General features: G+C 33.4%; 1 protein-coding gene across 4 annotated transcripts; it reads right to left on the bottom strand.

The window, feature by feature from the left end:
* Window positions 1688–19367, bottom strand: LOC109354959 (serine/threonine-protein kinase STY46-like). Of its 4 annotated transcripts, none has more exons than XM_019597809.1 (16): window positions 18901–19367; window positions 16647–16761; window positions 14563–14669; window positions 14314–14436; window positions 13807–13879; window positions 12639–12749; window positions 12179–12229; window positions 10719–10858; window positions 10526–10633; window positions 9619–9692; window positions 8149–8324; window positions 4515–4610; window positions 3498–3608; window positions 3335–3385; window positions 2241–2381; window positions 1688–2140 (listed from the first exon to the last, which is right to left on the bottom strand). In XM_019597809.1, exons 1-16 carry the CDS (start codon window positions 19092–19094, stop codon window positions 2108–2110), a joined length of 1704 nt encoding a protein of 567 aa, XP_019453354.1. In that variant the 5' UTR covers window positions 19095–19367; the 3' UTR covers window positions 1688–2107. The 4 variants fall into 4 exon arrangements, with proteins under 4 accessions (XP_019453354.1, XP_019453355.1, XP_019453356.1 ...); XM_019597810.1 differs by having other exon boundaries at window positions 1690–2140; window positions 14314–14433; XM_019597811.1 differs by having other exon boundaries at window positions 1691–2140; window positions 3498–3578.

Genomic DNA, 19847 nt, shown 5'->3' with positions numbered 1-19847 from the left:
AGAAAGATTGGAATCATCTTTTTCATTCATCTAATACAAAGAAGTTCAAAGTGTTCTTTTATTTAGTTTCACATTGCTTGTTTCAAGGTTTTGGCAATGGAGTACCATTTTTCACAATAATATTTATAAAAAGTTTAAAAAAATGTATACATTATTATAAATATAATATTTAAAAATTAAAGATTGTTTGCAAGTATAAATGATTATACACATAAGTCATCTCATAAAATTAAAGAGTAGAACTAATTGTAGTTCAAGTTGGGACCATTTATTTATCGAACTTAACTTTTAGCTCGGTTCAACACTTTTGATTTATGAACCAAACTTGCTAAACTATATAATGACTTGAATTTGAAACGAATATTGAGTTGGTTCGGTTCATTATTTGTCCTAATATATGGAATATTCCACTACTCAAATATTTAACATTAAAGAAATGTTATAGAAAACAAGAAGTTGCTTGAAAAAAATTTAGTATTATAATATAAGGTTATATTTATTAAGAACTGAAGACTCTTACACCAAATTTGTGTCTTATTATTTGAATTTTATTACAAAATAATGATATTGTAGTAATCAATATCATAATTGTGAACCAATGAAACCAAGTACAATTAAAAAGTGGTTCAATTTTTGAAGTACGATGTCATTAGTTAATTAATTATATCCTAGTAAAACATATATATTGCATTTGGTGTTTGATATTAAGAGCAACCATAATGGTTGTTATTAACATTGTTCTTAACTGAATAAGAACATTTTTATTATGTTCACCACTGTGTCACTGATGTTGTGGAACCCAAATAAGAATGAGAATAATATTTGTCATTATAAGAAAAAAGTATATATTCTTCTTCTTTTATGGAGAGTTAAAAATAAATTTTAAAATAATGTGCTACACCCAAATAAGAATTAATATGTTATTTGATCAGTACAGTTCATGTTATCCTGTATGTTTAAAAGCCTAGATACAAGTTTTATAAATGTCTAGATATTTAAATGCGTAGATATAAGTTTTATAAACGTCTAGATATTTAAGTGCCTAGATATAAGTTTTATGTTTTACAAGCATTTAACAATCTATAAGTTTTATAAACATTAACAAGTACAGTATATCCCTGACATTAACAATGTTTTGTGAAACTCTGCCACTTTTTCTTTCCTCACCAACCCGAGATCTGTCTTTCTTCACCCTCAAATCGTGCTCCTTAGCCACGCTGCTGATGAAAGGCACAGATATGAATGTGTTTTTCAGAAATTGACTGAAAAACGACTAAAAGCGAGGGTGAGAGACGATATGGAGAAAGAGCAAGGGTCACACAACGTGAGTTGAATATAAGATAAGAGATTGGTTTCTATACACTATTTGATTATAGAACACATCGTCTATCCGACAATGTGTGACGATCTATGTGTATTAAGGTGGACTCGATTTTCAAAGTGTTGAAATATGGATTGGGTTTCAGGCAATACAGACCCCAACAAAATAATTATTGAAAATAACTACAAATTGGGCCATGTGAAAGAAAGTAACCCAATGGAGTAAGCACTGTGAATTCTTAATTCTTCACGAGTCGACGGATTCAATTTTAATTGCTTGTTAAATTGTGAATAGCTTAGTTTAGTTTCCCTTTTTATTACTACACACGACCCGGTACTTGTCGTCCAGTGTCAAAATATATTCTGTTTTTTTGTAAATATTTACCTGCTCATAAACAAATTGTCCACCAAAGAATTCTGTTTCTTTTAACATTAACCTCTTCGGTCATCTACCAAACGGTTGAGTTCTTAAGAGCTGGCGATTTGAATTCGTTTTTTTATAATGAAACATGTCTTGTAAAAAACAACTATTTACAAAGTATTTAACATGATTTAGCCTAGGTATACTATATCAGAAGAAGTATTATCAACTATAACATTAGTATGTCTCTATACAATTTCTCACTTTGTATTGGTCAGCTACTGTGAACAAGGTTTTCCCTTGGTGCAAAAGGGACACGGAAAATTATAGCTATTTAAATAGCCAAGGAAGTGGGAAATGAGAAAAGGTGATAACCTCACCCAATGCCTGAAAATAACTGGAGTCTAATATTTTATCCAGAAGATGTCAAGCACTGTTAGCTTGTGAATTTGAATCACTCTGCAATTTGAAAAATCAAACTTTAATCACACAGCCAAAGTACATATTTAATCAAATAATACAAGCTATAATGATAATTGTGTTTTCTTTTATAATTTACCTCAACTTCTTGCAGAAGATTCTCAAGTTCAACAGTTATCTCATGGAAGGATGGCCGGTTGTTTGGAACTCCTTCCCAGCATCTTTGCATCAAATCTAATAGTTTAGGATGCCCGTGCTTTGGAAGTTCTGGACGCAGACCCTGAAAGGATGTAAAAAATCAATTTTGGGTCAGCCACAAAGTAGGCACTCCAGGTTGAACACAGTGACTGTACTTTACAAACTCTATGAAACATAAATAGAGGTCCGGCCTCAACTTTTATGGCACATAATGCTACTATAAGCATGCAATTGTTGAGCTATAGCATATACTTATTTCTGGACACACAATTCTTATGCCAAGTTCTGTTTGATGTTTGACGTTGAAGCTAAAAAATTAATTGTCTACAGTCAAACAGGAGGGAAAATAAAGTGTAATCAATTTGGTCAAGGAAATTGAATTTTGTTCTCCATAATCTGATAACAGAGTTGTCTTCACCGTTTACATACTTTATGATCCTCTTGATGACAATAAGCTATGACATAATAACTTTTATCTTGTCGGTTTCTGTAACCCTTCAGATTAATTCAGTATTTACTTCTTCCTTGAAGAATATGAGGTAAAAATAGCCAGAACTTTTATAGAATATGTTGCTATATTTATGATTCTCGAATGGATTAGTCTCTACCACTGAGTGAAATCACTCTTAGATGTACATCACAAACAAACAAAATCATGATGAGATATCCTCCAACAATACACAATCTCAGGCACAAATGAAATTTAGCAATACATCCTCAACCTCAAGTTTATGACCTGAAGTATGTTTCAAATAGTTATTTCCTAACAAAAAAAGGAGTATTTTATACGACCAATACGAGGGCATAAATACAATATCAATCATTGATTCATATTTTGCATGTGCTGGTAGGAAAATCCACAGAGATTTGTATAACCAAATTCACAAACAAACATATAGAGAGCAAAACATGCAACGTTGCAAAGAAAAAGAGCAGACGCAGATAGGCATGTTGTCATGCAGTAACTTACAGAGGTTTCAACTTTTTTGGTATTAAACATTAATCTAGTATTATATTGATATTAGAGCAGCAAACCTGTCTCACACCCAAGGCAGCTTGTAGTGGAGTCATGGTATCATATGGTACCTGAAATACCACATGCACGACAAAAGTTTGTTTTTACAATAATCTCCTTGAAATATAAAAAACCATCTGTTCAAGGAATAATATAATACTATAGTTACAATTTAGGTTATACCTTTGCTGTCACAAGTTCCCACAGTACTATGGAAAAACTGAACACATCTGCTTTCTGGTCATATGGCTGATGGTTTATAACCTTGTGAGAAAATATGATAACAGTAAGATACTGGAAGTGAAACCAGAATGAGACAAATATATCACAGCAAATTTGTCAAGTAGTATTCAGAAATCTATTTTTAGAAAAGAAACTAGAATGATCAGTATTCAATGATTCTCTTTCGGCTCATTTCCTTCTATCATGGTTTAGTTTTGTAAGAAAGTTAAATATCTATTATGTGAAAAAGACAACAAAAAGGTCATCATATTCTTCTAACATGATCTTTGTCTTTTGCACAAATTTAGAAATTATTTGACAATTATTCTTACATTGCAGTGATGCAACTTACATTTATAGCGCACACGTTTTGGTGTGGCATAGGATTGTATTTACATTCCATCTTTAGGTGCTCAGCAAATGCCAATATTTCTCTAATTAAAATAAGTGCTATGCATATGTTTGAAGATAAATCAGAGACAGACTTCTGTATTCATACGCTTATTTTCTTTCAGGTGCTTCCTTCTCTTTGTTGTTAAAAGAGAACATCTTATCTTCCTTACTGCTAGCAATTCTAATATAAGTATGAACTTAATACATCATCCCAGGAAATATTAGTAGACAGAACTTAGAATCTATACACAAGAAACTTCAATGTTTTTTTGCGATTTTACACTTTGAGAAATACCATAGCGCAAAGTCTGTCTTATCTTCACTGCCATGTAAAAATTTGACACAATGCTTGTAGTTCAGAGAATTGGCAGTGGGGTTGAACGAGAAAATGAAAAAATAAACCCGAAGAGGCCAATATGAGTGTCAATAAAAACAAGTTATGGTTAACTACCCAACATTGAGAAACAGTTGTCAGTATTATTAATTGCCTGACAGCCTTGCTTTAAAATGCAAGTTAATTTGAAACCAGCATTGCTATCAAGATCTTCGAAAATATGACACTTATTTTTTTTTCAATTAACAAACCTCTGGCGCCATCCATCTATATGTTCCAGTTTCTGCTGTCATCTCTCCCCCTTGATTTAGGAACCGAGCAACTCCAAAATCAGCTACTTTAACAACCTAATAGGAAAGAAAGCTAATTTGATATAGAACACTCATTGAAGAAAAAAAACATAAAAGTTTCATAACAAAAGTTTAAAATATTCCACTGCAGTAATTCATACGTATTGCAAGGTAGTTATTATCCACAAATTAACATGAATAATAGTGCACTGTTTCTGAAAGTTTAATTTGCTAGAGGTAATGTAGAAAGCTCTAGAGAATAAACAAATTTGGATTGCCAATATTTGAGCAATCAATGATATATATTATAAGATCGAGATAGGTGTGAGAACATAAAATGAGGTCTCGGAAGATTTCCTTGTTGCTATAGGATGCCTCTATTGCTATAGGACAACACCAAGATAACATTAAGTCTCTACCTATTTGCATTGGTCTTCAATGTGCTTAATAAGTATATTCAAAAATTGGTGTTACCATGCACGTTTTTTGCGGATGATATTATCATAATTGGAAAATCGAGAAAGAAATTCAATGGGAGCTAGAAATGTAGAAGCATGCTTTAGAAACACAAGGCTTTCTTATAGTTGAAATAAGACGGAGTATATGGAGTGTAAGATTAGCAAAAGATGGACAAACCCTACTATAAATATAAAGATTGGAGATCATATCATACCACAAGCCACTATATTTAAGTATTGTTAGGTTCCATCTGAAAAACAATTGGTAATAACACAAGTAGTTCAACAAACAGTTAAACCAGTCCCAACGTGCTTAATAAGTCTCTACCTATTTGCATTGGTCTTCAACGTGCTTAATAAGTATATTCAAAAATTGGTGTTACCATGCACGTTTTTTACGGATGATATTATCATAATTGGAAAATCGAGAAAGAAATTCAATGGAAGCTAGAAATGTAGAAGCATGCTTTAGAAACACAAGGCTTTCTTATAGTTGAAATAAGACGGAGTATATGGAGTGTAAGATTAGCAAAAGATGGACAAGCCCTACTATAGAGATAAAGATTGGAAATCATATCATACCACAAGCCACTATATTTAAGTATTGTTAGGTTCCATCTGAAAAACAATTGGTAATAACACAAGTAGTTCAACAAACAGTTAAACCAGTCCCAAAACAAAGTGGTAGACGATGTGACATTTAAACCTACAATGTTATATAAGACTGAATGTTGAGCAGTAAAATGTCAATAAGAAAATAAACTCTAGGTAATAGAGATGAGAGTGTCACATTGGATGACTGGATACGCTGGACAATATATAAATATGAATGAATGTATTATGGAGAAAGTTGGAATAGCTCATATTATAGAAAAGATGGTAAAATCTTGACTTAGGTAATTTAGGCATGTGCGAAGGAGACTATTGGAAGCCCAGTAGGAGAGTAGATCAAATAGTGATTAGTCAAATTTCTAGAGACGAAGAGAGGCCAAGAAAAACCATAAACAAAACGATTAAGAAAGACTTAGAAATCAATGTTTTGTCAATAGACATGATTTATGCTAGAACATTATGACTTCTTTTGATCCATGTAACGGACTGCACTTAATGAAACTAATATTTGGTTGTTATATAATTCGACCAATTAGTATATTGTTGGATTTGGATCAGTTGAAGTACTGTAGTAGGTGCAGTTAGAAAGAGAAAATCACGAGAACATATACTGGAACGTGCATTGCTCATAATTCCTAAACATGCATATTTAGGAGGGGAAATAAAAAGTTCTGAGAGCTTTGACCCATGTAAAGAAACTTATAGCTTACTATATTAGTAAACCAAATGAATAAACTCGTCTAATTTGCCTTATTTGGACATTGCATAGAACTAAAATTAGCCCAGTATAGAATTGGGCTAGGAAACCCACCACCGTTTTTTCCTCTTCGATTATCAAAGAAGTTAAACGAATAGTACAAATTCAATTAGCCCTTTGTAGAAGCAGTAGTATGGCATTGATGAGATCAATGGACATTTGCCTTTGACACATAAATGTTGCGCATGTTCTTCAGTTAATAATGGAATAAAATGGAGGCTTGGTGCATGAGACTCCTCTTACACAGAGGCTATTTTCAGGAATTGAACAGTGACCTTGAATCACAAGGTAGCAACCTTTTACACAGAGGCTAACCGTCTAGTTTAAATAAATACTTTTAATCAAACAAAAAAATAATAAACCCACTAGATGTGGGCTGTCGATAAAGAGTTTGGGTAGTTCATAGCAAATCTTAAAGCTCTGCCAGAGATATAATAAAAGCCATTATTGAGTGTTCTCCAAATAGTTTAAGCTTTTGGGAGAATCAGTACATGATACTTTCAAGCATATGTGCCAATAGTTTTAAGAACTTCAGGATAGCTATAGCTACCTCATATATGTACTAATCACTGTCCCTGGACTTGTCCAGCCCCTATGCATATCTGAAAACTAACATCCTTAAAAAGACCATATGCTAAAATGAGAAACTCGGGCTGTTGTATTTACATCCCACCCAGTGTGGCCTATGTCATACTTCAGGTAACCTGATGCCACAGGGGATGAGGTTGCAAAGGAAAACACAACTTCCCTTTACTCGCTAAAGATATATTTTCAGACCCAATTACTTCTTAGGATGACAACACGCCTCCCAACTCAACAAGTAATCACATCTCAAATCTGTATAGCACAAGCAAAGAAAATCCATCATAATCTTTTCTACTACTTTGCCCATTATACCAAATGATAGCATCCTCATGTAATTTGTTAAGGTTCCACCTCAAAACCTAATGATACTCCTTTCGTGGTATATGAGAAGAGTAATCCAACAAGTATATAAACCGCATTTTGGAGAATGATGCAAGCAATGTAGGACTTACTTCCTAACATCTACTCTATAAAAGTCTGTTGGACTAGACAATTGACTACTTTTAGCCCATGACATAAAATTGGGTTTGGGTTCTGGCTCAGTTATCTCATAGGCAGAGCATTCCCAAGTTACTATAAATGCATCTTGCCTCATTATTGAGGGATGTGGTACTTCATACTTTAGCACACTCCTTCACGCCTAGAGTGATCCATCTAGAGTGTAGAATTATGACAGAATGGACATCTACGAGGGTGACCCAACATCGAGTAACCCAAGAATGAACATCTAGTGCTTTAATATCATGTTAAAGTTCTATCTCAAAACCAATTGACGATGAGAGGATTAGACCAACTGGTATATAAACCACACCCTGGAGAATGAGGTAGACAATGTGGAACTTACTTCCCAATATAAGTATTGGTACCAATAATACAAACCTATTAATAGCTGAAATGTCATGTCTTTGGCTGAGTTTAATGCCAATTACACTCTTGTAGCTTGTTCCATAATTTTTATATATAGTGGTAAAGGAATGATTCATAAAAACATGATGATAATATCACAGTTAAAGGAAAAATAATGAAATTCATCTATTGGGTGATAAATACACAAGCTCTAAGATAAGGGAATACAAATGGGTCATTGCTAATGCTGTTTACTGGATAACACCCATTTTAGTAGGGATATATGATAATTTTGTCTACTATAGTATGAAAATTAATGGTTTTCATGAATTCTTACATTGCGTGCGTCCATCAGCAAATTGGCTGTCTTCAGATCCCTATGAATTATGTTGTTTCTATGCAAATACTCCATACCCTTGCAAACATCAATTGCAAACTTTAGTAACAGAGACAGCTCCAAGACATTATGATTTTTGTGCAAGTAATCGTACAGACTTCCTCCCGTCATATACTCTGCAAATAAGAATAGAAATCACAAATATGTTTTGAGCGATACTTATTGGGAGAGGCAGCCACGGATCCCGAAAGGGATTAATTTCTTACCCATAAGGTGAGGGGATACACTTGATAGTGCCAAAAAAATTTAATTTTAAAAAGAAAACAAAAAAAGGCAAATCAAGAACAAACAGAAGAAGACATGAGAGATACAGTTTTTAAAGTAATCAGTGTTCTATATCTGAGCTTCTAAGAATTTAATTACCGACAGTCAAACCAAAACTTAATTTAGGTGCATGCCTTCAAATGATTTGTTGCAGAAATGAATAAAGACATATGGTGGTGTCTATATGATATTAACACATATTGAAGTCTCAGTGGTATGAGAAAATGTAAGTGAACACAGCTAGGTTGACTTCATTAGTTCATTAACAATGCCTGATTTAGATAAGGAAGGAGAAAATGGATCAAATTAGTAAATTGTTAATACGGTGAATGATGATGTGATAATATTGTGATACAAAAGAGAAAAGACATAATACTAACCTCTATTTAAATTAATACTAAACTCCTACTTAAATAAGAAAAGAATTCATAAAGGGTAAAATAAAGTCTCCATATCTTCTAAGATACTCTAATAAATCTAAGATACAATCATCATACTAGGGATATTTTTTCTGTATCTAGCTTGAATTTTGACTAAGCAGAGAGTAGAGGTTCCAATTAAAATTTTCAAATCAAGATTATTGATTTAACCATCATCTGAAATTTGATTAATAAAAGGTTTCTGTGTTAAAACAAAACAAGGATTATTTGGTGAATTATTTCAGTACATGCACATATTGAAAGTCATTTCATCAATTTTTACAATGATATTCAAATAAAATTTCAGAGAATTTCTGGTACGGTGACTCTTCAATTTTGACTTCCAATTTTCTACATCAGTCGTGAATTTAACTCATTATTCAATACATTTTCCATCAACATTACTTATTAATCAATAATTTTTTATTAGATTGCACGTGGAGGAAATCAAATGTAATAGTATGAAAAATGTAAAACATCCCCCAGTAAAGAATTGCTTATTGAAAACTACTATAAATTGGGTAATATATAACTATTTATCTACATGTGCCAAGGGATAAAAAAGGCGGCTCAGTGCACGAGACTCCCACCTAGTGGGGTCTAGGGTAGATGTACGCAGCCGCCTTACCCCTGCTAGTGGATAGATTGTTTCCAAGATTTGAACCCGATAACCCATGACTTCTTGGTCACTAATCAAGGATCATATACAAAAACAGGAGAGCAATACCTGTCACTATGCACAAATGTGGAGACTTTGTACATGCCCCAATGAAGCGAACAACATTTTTATGATGCACCTGCCTGCATTCAATAATATGAAAGTCAATTTACTAAAAGGTCTTCAGGGAAGAGAATGGAAGATGGACAGAACCTAAATGAGAAAGGTGTCATTGTATAGCATCATTAAATTTAAATGAAGAATAAATTCACTAGTAGAAGTTCCATTTTGTCACCTGAAGTTATCAGTATAAATTCCACTACCCTATTTACAAAGTTAGGTAAAATAAAAGGTTGGTCATTGTTTTCTTTTTTGGATAAATGAAGAATGTATTTAATAGAGAGAAGTGAATAGTAAAAAGGGATGAGAATAAGAAACCCTCAACTAAAGGGAAAAAAATAAGCTGTAAATACAAAGAGAACCCAAAAAACTAAACCAAAAACATACACCAAAGCATGCAAGTCTCTACAAATCAGAAAAGGAGATCCCTCTAAACTCTAAAGAGGCTGTGGGAGAACACCACATAGAGGATAGGAAAACTAGTCCTCAATGTAAAAGGTTGATCATTGTTATGGTGGCAAACAGTTATAGGCATACAGGAAACTAAGCAGTTTATTATTCCTACCATTTGGAAAATATTAAAATTGATTTTGTAGCATGCTGCACCATGAACTACTTCAAAGGCTTAGTACATGAACTAATATTTCAAAATCTGTTGTTCTCTGATTTAAGTATGTATTCCTCAAGAAAAATAGAAGATAATCATTTTGAGTTCAAAAAAAATCTAATGTATAGCTTACAAGAACAAATGTTTTGCAATCTTTAACAAATGGATTCATAAAAAAATTATCAGAAAAACAGAAACATAGTGTAGTGTGCAGTACAGATCTAAAACTAAGCATGACAAAATACAGACCTTAAAATTGCCACTTCTTGAGCAAACTCATCCTCCAAAGCATCATTCAATTGCTCACATCTCAAAACCTTAACAGCAACATCTTGACCAAAATAAACTCCATGATACCTAAGGATAAAGCATAATGTCAATTAGAAGCCATAAGATAGTTAAAAAGAACACAAATAATTAACTATAAAATAACCCAACTTACAGATCTCCACAGGAACCTGATGCTATTCTTTCTCCTATCTTCAATAACCTCCTGTCTATTTCCCAATCTCCAGATGTTCCCTCTGATGCTATGGGTTTTTCCACAGCCAAGTGAGAATTTGAAGAACGGGACCATGACCCCTAAAGCAATGTAGAATGTTGATCACATGCCATGCAAAAAGGGTTACATTGAGAATGAGATAAAGACTTGTGTTGGAACAGTGCTACTTAATAATTTTAAAATTAATGATCTGTTACAGACTCATAGCTCTAACAAGGCTTATTTGACCTAACATTTTTTTGAACTTCAAATACTTCAGAGATTAAAACAGTCATTTTAACTTTTGGCATTTTTTTGGAGCTGTGGGTTTCTCCAGTCTCTATAGACCATTTTTAACAATCTACCTTAGAGTTTGGCAGCAGGAAGGAAAGTAAGATCTTTAGGAATTGATGCTGGCTTTTGCATGTTGATGATTTCTGGCATTCCGAGTTGGGGGTTAAATGCCAATGTTTTAGTCATAGATTTCATCTTACTACCTTTCACGGAATAACATGGTCATTTCTGCATCCCTATGTGTTTAGATTACACAAGACAATTGAGAAATTGATGGAGATGTAAACCATACGATTCAAGCGGGTTGGATAAAATGGAAGAGTGTTTCATGTAACATATAAAATTAGAAATGAATGCATTAGGGAGAAAGTTGAAGCAGTTTCTATTATAGAAAATATGGTAGAATCACACAATGAGTGGTTTGGACGAGTGTGAAGGAGACCGGTAGAAGTCCCAATAAGGATAGGAGATCAAATGGAGGTTAGTCCAATTTTTAGAGGAAGAGGAGGTGAAGGAAAACAATAGACACAAATGGACAGGAGAGCTCGTACCAGCTTATTGGGAAGAATTAGAAATGATTAGGGAAGAATTAGAAATCAATGTTTTGTCTATGAATATGATTTATGATAAAACATCATGGCATCATTCAATCTATGTAGCAGACTCTACTTAGTAGATTAAGACTTGTATGTTGTATGTTTCATATCCTAATATTTTCAGGATTGGGGTGGGGATTCTCTAATAGACACAAATGGACAGGAGAGCTCGTACCAGCTTGAGCCTTTCCCTTTGTCTAGTTTTTAAAGGATTGTAATACAAAGATATGATCCTGATCAATACTTCTTTTCTTAATAATTGTTCTTCTACCTAAAGAAAAGGGTTCTCACAAGGGCAACTGCAATACCACATTTTACTTTTCAGAAGGTAACTAGAACTTTTGTGTTACAAACCCACAAATAGAACTGAGAATTTCATCGAATGATGGACTGGACTGATCAAGAAAAGGGGAGTAATCTCCTCCAGGGGTTCCTGTTTTCCTCAATACAATTCTCCTCTATGGGTTCCAGCATACCAGACATGAAACCAACAAATGAATTTGTAAATACAAAGTCAAGGACACACTTTACCTCACTTCTCGCAACGGCTTTTTCCATGGCGTCATGCAAAACATCTGTTTCCTGAATACAAGATTACAATGTCAGCAACTTTTTGACTCAGCACAAATTCCTGTAATATGACAAATATGATAATGACGCTCCTTAATAACCTACAAGCTCAACTTCTGACATAGACCAATTCATTTTTTCTCTAAATCAAAAGTCTATTGAAAAAAATATATTCATCAGTAACTATGATGTATGCAGATGAAACACTTGAGGGTATAAATCAATGTTACTCACACCTAACAGTCATCAAAGCCTGGATTAAACCACAAAATGTAGAATTGAAACACCAAGAAACGATGACATGTACAAATACCTTTATGGCATCAAAATTAATAAAAATGACAGGATTCAAAGATATGAAATCTAAAAGGGATTCAGGGAAAAGAAAATGCTATTGAGCACTTAAGAAGTAGCAGTGTACCTCTACTGGCCATCCATCCACCACAAATACATCAAGGGAGTACCCATCGGTTGTGGAAAAAACATGTGCTTCTCGGATGTTAAGTCCAATATCAGACAGCAAAGCCGAAAGCTAAAAGAAAATAATACCCGTCAAGTAAAAATATGTTGCCCATCAAGTATATTTCCAGGCATACAATTTCATAATTAACTATATCAACTGGGTGAAGCAACATATACACGAGTCCCAAATTTCAACCCTCAAGCTCCTATGTGAAAATCCAATGCTGCATTTTAGTCTTACACCAGCTCGCAGGAGAAATATTAGGGAGCAAGTATTTGGTCTGTTACTGTTTTCTCAATTTCTTTAAACTCATGATTACAAAAAAGGCACATTGTTTTTTCCCTTTTTCTTGTTTACAAGCTTTTGTGAAAGAAATGGTGAAAACATCCTTGTTTTTTTTTCACCATTTCTTTCACAAAAGTTAGAGACAAGAAACAGTGGCATTTTTTTTAATTAAAATTGAAAAAATATCAACTGAAATAAATAATAAACCAAATACCACCTTAGTTATTTCCCTCTTTCCAACACAATGTTATCAGATTATGACAGAATGGCCGTTAAGAGTTAACATGAATGTGAAATGATACAAATGCTTTATCATTGTCAGGAAACCAAAGATAGGGCAAAACTATGCAAAAGAAATCGGGAGGTCCAATGCATAAGGATGCACCTAGTGGGACCTGGAAAGAGGAAATGTATGTAGCCCTACACTCAAATGGAGACTATTTCTAGAATTTCAAAACTAGGCAAACTATGTATGAAAACAATGAATTCAATATCTCATGCAAGATTTAACATGACATCATATTGTCTTCGCTTAATATAACAACTTATTAAATTTCTTGTCATATGCTGAAAGGTGTCCCATTTCAGAAAGTTTCGATTTTATTCCAAAACCTAAACCTAGATGTTTTATACGGAGGGCTGGAGGAGATTGAAATTCTTTAGGTCATTTTATTTTTCAATTTCAACTAATTATTAAAAATAAAGAATTTAATAATAGAAAAACTAAACTTAGCTATTTTATATGGAGGGTGGATGGGATTTAAATTTTAACTCATTTTTTTTTGCAATTCCAATTAATTAGCAGGTATAAAATATAAAAAAATGAACTTCTCAAACACACCTGGCTTAAAAGCTTTGGCTTGTCAACAGTGGAAAATATTACTTCATGAAGTGGGACACTTGATTGTTCCTGCCTGCATTTTACATAGTAATGCTAAACTTATTTGCCAAACGTGAGAAATATCTAACAGTGCAGGTAACATTTAGTACTAAAATTATAACTCATTGTCGTGAAGTAAAGATTGGTACACTGATAAAAACAAAGATTTTGAAAACCAAACCAGTGGTTGAACAGGTGAAGGGACTCATAGTTCCATGGTTCAAAAGTGGTAAGACCAGAGTATAGTCAAATATATGTTTATAACTAATATATTTATTATTATAAATTTTAAAAATATAATAAACATTAACTGTCCAAATGAGCTTAGCATTCCATGCCTAAGGTACTCATTCATGGTTGGAAGTTGGAACCAGGAATCACTAAATTATTTTGGCATAATTATTTACCATTATAATTTACTAAAGAAAAAAAGTAAGAAATGCCATTATAATTTTATTCAGGTGGTACCTCTGGGAAAAGTTGTCAGTAAGGAATTTTTCCTCTATCTCCTTGGAGTTCTTTCTAACATCCAAGTTTAGGCCCTCAAGCTTTGAGCAAGCCTCGTAGTCAGTTGCACGATCCCTTGTCCTACTTATAGAAATGATAAACATGACATTATTATTAATACAAGAAGACATGATTGATAATTTAAGAAATAGTTAGGGAAACCATTTTTGTAAATTTGTGTATGTAGTTCAAGTTAGGTGGATTGCGTACCTCTTATGACATGATACAGCTCCCCCATTAATTGCATCAACAGATGGCCTTGGGCTAGAATGAGTGCTTACTATTTCTTGATCTTCATCTGTTCCAGTACAAACATTCTGCCCAACAGATTGAGCACAGAATTAACTATTGACATGAAAAAAGGTAAGAAATTTGTAGACATAAAATATAAGAAATCAGGCCAGTGAAAAAAGGGCAATAGTACTATAATTGAAAGGCATAATTTTTTTCACATATAAACTTAAAGGAGGTAAGGAGAACTATGATTGACACTAATATGCCAAAGCAGAAGACAAATGAAATATAAAATTGAAGGAAAAAACTTCCAGGAAAGTGAACATGGCAAAAGTTTAGTTGGAAGACATTACAGAATTTCAAAGATAAAGGTATTAAGATATCAAGAAGTACAAAATTATCTGAGTTAAAATTGCAAAGTTCCGTTCATAGAAAAAGGAAGTCATTAAGAAGGGAGAGGATTGAAGATCAGAGGATAAGATATCCTCCGCCAAAAAAACTAGATATAATTACAAAAACAGCCAAAAAACAACAATGCAACTAGACAGACCATAAGCATGTCCTCCTACAAAAAAGAAACACTTAAGAGCCAAGATATTACGTGATGTAACTAGACAGACCAATCTACCTGTATATCTATCAAGGAGACACCTCTAAAGAGACCATGAACAGAATACCACAACTAAGCCAACAAAATGACTATATCCCAAATGTTTATCTACAAATGAAGAAGTTCCTTTGAAGATTCTGGCATTCCTTTCCATCCTTAGGCAACAAAGCACAACAAACACAGCGCACGGCCGTAAGCAAAACACAATGGCCATAACTGCCTCATGACAGAAACATGCATAATAAGTTATCAAACCATTAATCCTTCCTCAGCAGCACAAGCAAACAATTAGTTTACTTCATTGATTAGAAGATTCTTGTAAGCATTCAAAAGTCCTCCTTCAAAGCCACCTTCTCACTCCATAGAAAAGGATAAAATTGTACCCTTCATTATCCAGGCTTCAGAAGCATGGGGAATCCATGCAAAAATGGTAATTTAAAAAACAAGACTGCATGTGTGTGTGGACGTGGGTGTGTATGTGTGGGTGTGTGGACGTGTGGGGGTGTGGGTGTGTGTGGATTCAGAAATTCCCTATGCTTTTACACAATCAGACTTCAGACCCCTTGCCCAACATGATTTATTTTTTAGACTTGTGCATGCTAGGCTTAACTCAACCTCAAAAGCTAGGTCATAAGGTAAGGGATGCCTTAAGGCTTATAAGAACTGACTTGGTCATATTCCCATCCAATACGGTGCTTATCGTCACACACCCCCTCATGCCAAGGACTGGAAATATGAAACGTGAAATTTGCAGGATTAGACATCTGGCCCATCAGGAGGGTTAGGCTCTGACACCATCTTAGAATTGTGCGGGTCAGACCTAAGTCCCTAACTCAACCCAAAAGCTCATATGATGAAGGATTCCTTAAGGCTTGCAAGCACTAGATTAGCCATATTCCCATCTGATGTGAGACTTATATTAACATACTCCAACTACCTTAATATGTTCTATAATTTACTTCAATGGCATTCTCTGCCATAAACCACCGTTTTGGAGACTATAGAGGTCCTAGAACATAACCTGGGAATATGGTCTCTAAAGTCATTGTCTCAATCTGTAGAAAGCATTCTGGCACTGGCATGATGCTAAGTAGTAAGGTGTAGATCATTGCAATTTCAAGTTTCAAGCCAAATAGAATACTTCAGCTTATCACTTCAACTCTGGCTTTCTTATATTAGCCAGATTGCATTATCACGAAATCAACTTCATTTTTCTACTTTTTGTTTCAAGTTTATTACTGGACAAACTGAATCAAACAGAAGTCTGTATGGAAAGTTGGTTACCAATAGTATGTTAAGACTTAAGTGCCCACATAAAACTTGAAAATGTGTTAAAATTCCATTATCCAAATCATTAAATCAAGTTGTATTTCTCAGGTTTTCCTGCACAAATTAGAAGCGGTTTCTAGACAGAAACTCCAATATTTTGAAATCAAACATAGATTAGTACCTCCAAGAAGCGTACATGGAAAACAGGGCGCTTTTCTGGGTCTTCAGCCAAATTAAGAAGACGTTGATGCAATACAACATCTTCAGCTCTATCAATATTGACATCAAGTCCATAACTGAAACAAATAGCAACAGATTGTATTACACGTGCACCCCATCTCTGTATAACCATATATTTCCATATCCCTAACACTCAGTTGAATGACTTAACCAGCTAGCATTTTATAATATTAAGCACGTGTACATTTTAATAATCAATCCGGGACAGAAACCTACGGCACTTCCACCATTAAGTCTGAAATAACCCATCCAAACTAGCCTTTCCTCAAAATAAAACAAGCAATGAGAAAAAATAATGCCAAAACTCAAACATATGCTTGGCAACATGGGATTAAAGCAGCACAATTGTATCCATTAAAGCCAGATTACTTTCAAGAATAGGCATGTCAATTTGTCATACCCACGATATACTGAACCTAGTATTGAAAATATTAAAAATTGACAAAATACTCAAATATAAAAAAATTAGAGAGGAACCTCTCATGTGTCTGTTCTTGTCATGGAAATGAAATATAGACATGGTGAAAAGATATATTAGTTAACTGATTACAAATTTTTAAAATTTCTACATCACCTCTGTCACTATCTCTGTCCTCCACATAATAACAACAGAAAAATGTGAGAGATCCACTCCCAACAAAATGATTATCAGCTCCATAAATTTAGTTTTGCTAAATCCTCCTCCTAAATCCGAATCCCCTAATACTAAATAAGAAAGTGTTAAATGAAAAACGGTAAAGGAAGATTTGTATAGGAACTGACAATTGAAATTCAATAAAACTAAATAAATAAAGTGTCTTGACAATTGAAATTCAATAAAACTAAATAAATAAAGTGTCTTGACAATTGACATTTAACAATTGGGAGGATTTGTAGACGAAGTTGCAAGGAACATATAATATTTCTCTAATACATTCCTCCTCAAAACTAACACAAATTTTCACTCTCATTAAGCTCAGAAATAGAGTCACCAATTATTACAATGCAAAACGATAATTTGTTGTGAACTCAAGCCAAAACTATAGTTACATGGTTTATGGTGCCAATTCAGATGTGTGGTACCCAATTTTATGCTATTCGTCATTTTTTGAGATTATTTCTATAGGACTTCTTTTATAAGGAATCTCATATGTGGTATGCAATATGACAAATCTGGTACATGTAAGCAGGCTAAATGAGGAAACCATGTAATTATGCTAAAAACATTAGTCAAATGAGACAGACTTGTAGCACCAATATGGCATCCAATATTTTTTCATGTCTTACCCTCGAAAGCAAAGAGATTGTTTCTAAGATTTAAACTCAGGACCCTTAGATCACAAGGCAAGCAACAGTATCATTGTCTCACCCTCTTAGGAAAACATGTGTTCATAAAAAAAAAATATAGATAAATGTGTGCAGATTGAGATTGGTATCAAAATTTTGGCGTAAAAACAAACGGGTTGGTAGTCAAAATATTGAAGCACACATGTAGGATAGAAATAGGCCATGCCACTTGTGAGGGCCTATCACCTGACTTATTACAGGTCAGATTAGACTTTTTTTCTAAACAAGTCAGGCTAAGGTTTTCTTAAAAAAACTTATTTAGTCTTTAATTTATCTACAAGATCTATTAAGCCTTAAGAAGTAGCTAGACGACCTATTTAATCATATTAATATTTATATTATACTACTTTATTATAACTATTATTATTATTATATGGGAATATCCAATGGTTTAAATTTAATAACTAATTCAAACCATTGGATTTTTCTAGAATTGATGGATAGGATGAGCAGTTTTAAACTTACTCCTAGAGTAAGTGAATCCCTCCTCTAAAAATATATAGAAAAATATAATTTAAATCTAACATATTTAAAAAAAGTCCTATATGTAAGGGGGCATATTTAAAGGTCTTATTGCATAATTGGTTGTTTTAAATAGGCTTACATGTCTGCTTTACAAACACGTCAAGGTCCATGTTGCTAGGTAGGACGTGTTTAAGGTAAGAGTATAATATCTATACACTCAATATAAAAATTTATACACCTACGTCTACTATTCATTTGTAAAAATTTATACAATACATCATCTCCAAAAATAGTAACTGAAAACTTAAAATAAGAAACAAATAATGAAGATTTTGAATCGTCTCCTCTATCGATTAAATTGATGACACAGCAAATACTAATCTGAATCCAAAAAATCCTTGTACCTTGGAGGCAAGCGATTGAAGTGAGCCTCCAACTGTTCCTTGAAATCGGGATTCGACACCGCTTGTTCGTGGCCGATTTCAACTAAGCGATTGTACACATCATTCCTCACGTCGTAGTTGCTAAAACCGCTGAAGCTTCGCGGCGGCGACGAGCTTTCTCCGACGCCTTCAACGAAATCCAGAACTCTCTCCATGGCTCATGAGAGAGAAGAGAGGAAGAAAGAGAAAATGGATGAGAAATTGCCGAAAAGTTGGAGAGAATTTCGGTGAGGAAAGAAAAGAGAAGAGAAGAAAAGTGAGGAGAGAATCTTTGACTTGAAATTAAGAATCTGAGTAGAAAGGAAAAGAAGGAGAGGCGGTTTCGTGAATTTGAAGAAATTCGGAGGGTAATTTCGACCGTACGGCTGAGACACTGAAGCACGTTTGAAGAGAGATCCAGTTTTAGTAGCGTAGAGAAATGAAGAGATTCGGTGTGGACTTTCATCAAAAAAAGGAACTTCTATGTTATATTGTTATGATATATTTGATTTAATGAAATATACAAAATAAGATTTAATAATATCTACAAATAAGAGAAAAATATATAATTATCTATACATTGTCATTATATCATCTATAGTTCATGTTTAATCATTGTTGAGGCTCTTCAAAAAATAATCAAAATGAATAATAAATAACATAATAATTATATATAAATTTTTACACTAATAATACATAAATATTATACTTTACGCGTAAAGAAGTTTTGTAACTCATCTGGATAGTTAAAGAAATCAACTCATTTTCTATTATGACTAGTATCAAGTGATTGTATAAATTAATGAAATGATATAATACAATAATACAAAACTAATATTTAGACTTGTATTATATGAAGATAAAAAAATATCTACAGTGATAATATAAGAGTTTGAAACAGTATCACATTATCCATCTTTTATTTTCAG

The sequence above is a fragment of the Lupinus angustifolius genome, chromosome LG08, assembly GCF_001865875.1.
Source record: "Lupinus angustifolius cultivar Tanjil chromosome LG08, LupAngTanjil_v1.0, whole genome shotgun sequence".
In the NCBI taxonomy this organism is placed as follows: domain Eukaryota; kingdom Viridiplantae; phylum Streptophyta; class Magnoliopsida; order Fabales; family Fabaceae; genus Lupinus; species Lupinus angustifolius.
Note: the sequence above shows the minus strand (reverse complement) of the source record. Positions and strands in the feature narration are given on the sequence as shown.

Bases quoted from the DNA above. Each gene is read 5' to 3' on its own strand.
- LOC109354959 (XM_019597809.1), bottom strand. From the start codon at position 19,094: ATGGAGAGAGTTCTGGATTTCGTTGAAGGCGTCGGAGAAAGCTCGTCG. The intron at 10,634-10,718 runs GTAAGTTGGGTT...CTTTATCCTTAG, and splicing joins TCAGGTTCCTGTGGAGATCT to GTATCATGGAGTTTATTTTG. The intron at 2,141-2,240 runs GTAAATTATAAA...TTCAAATTGCAG, and splicing joins ATCTTCTGCAAGAAGTTGAG to AGTGATTCAAATTCACAAGC.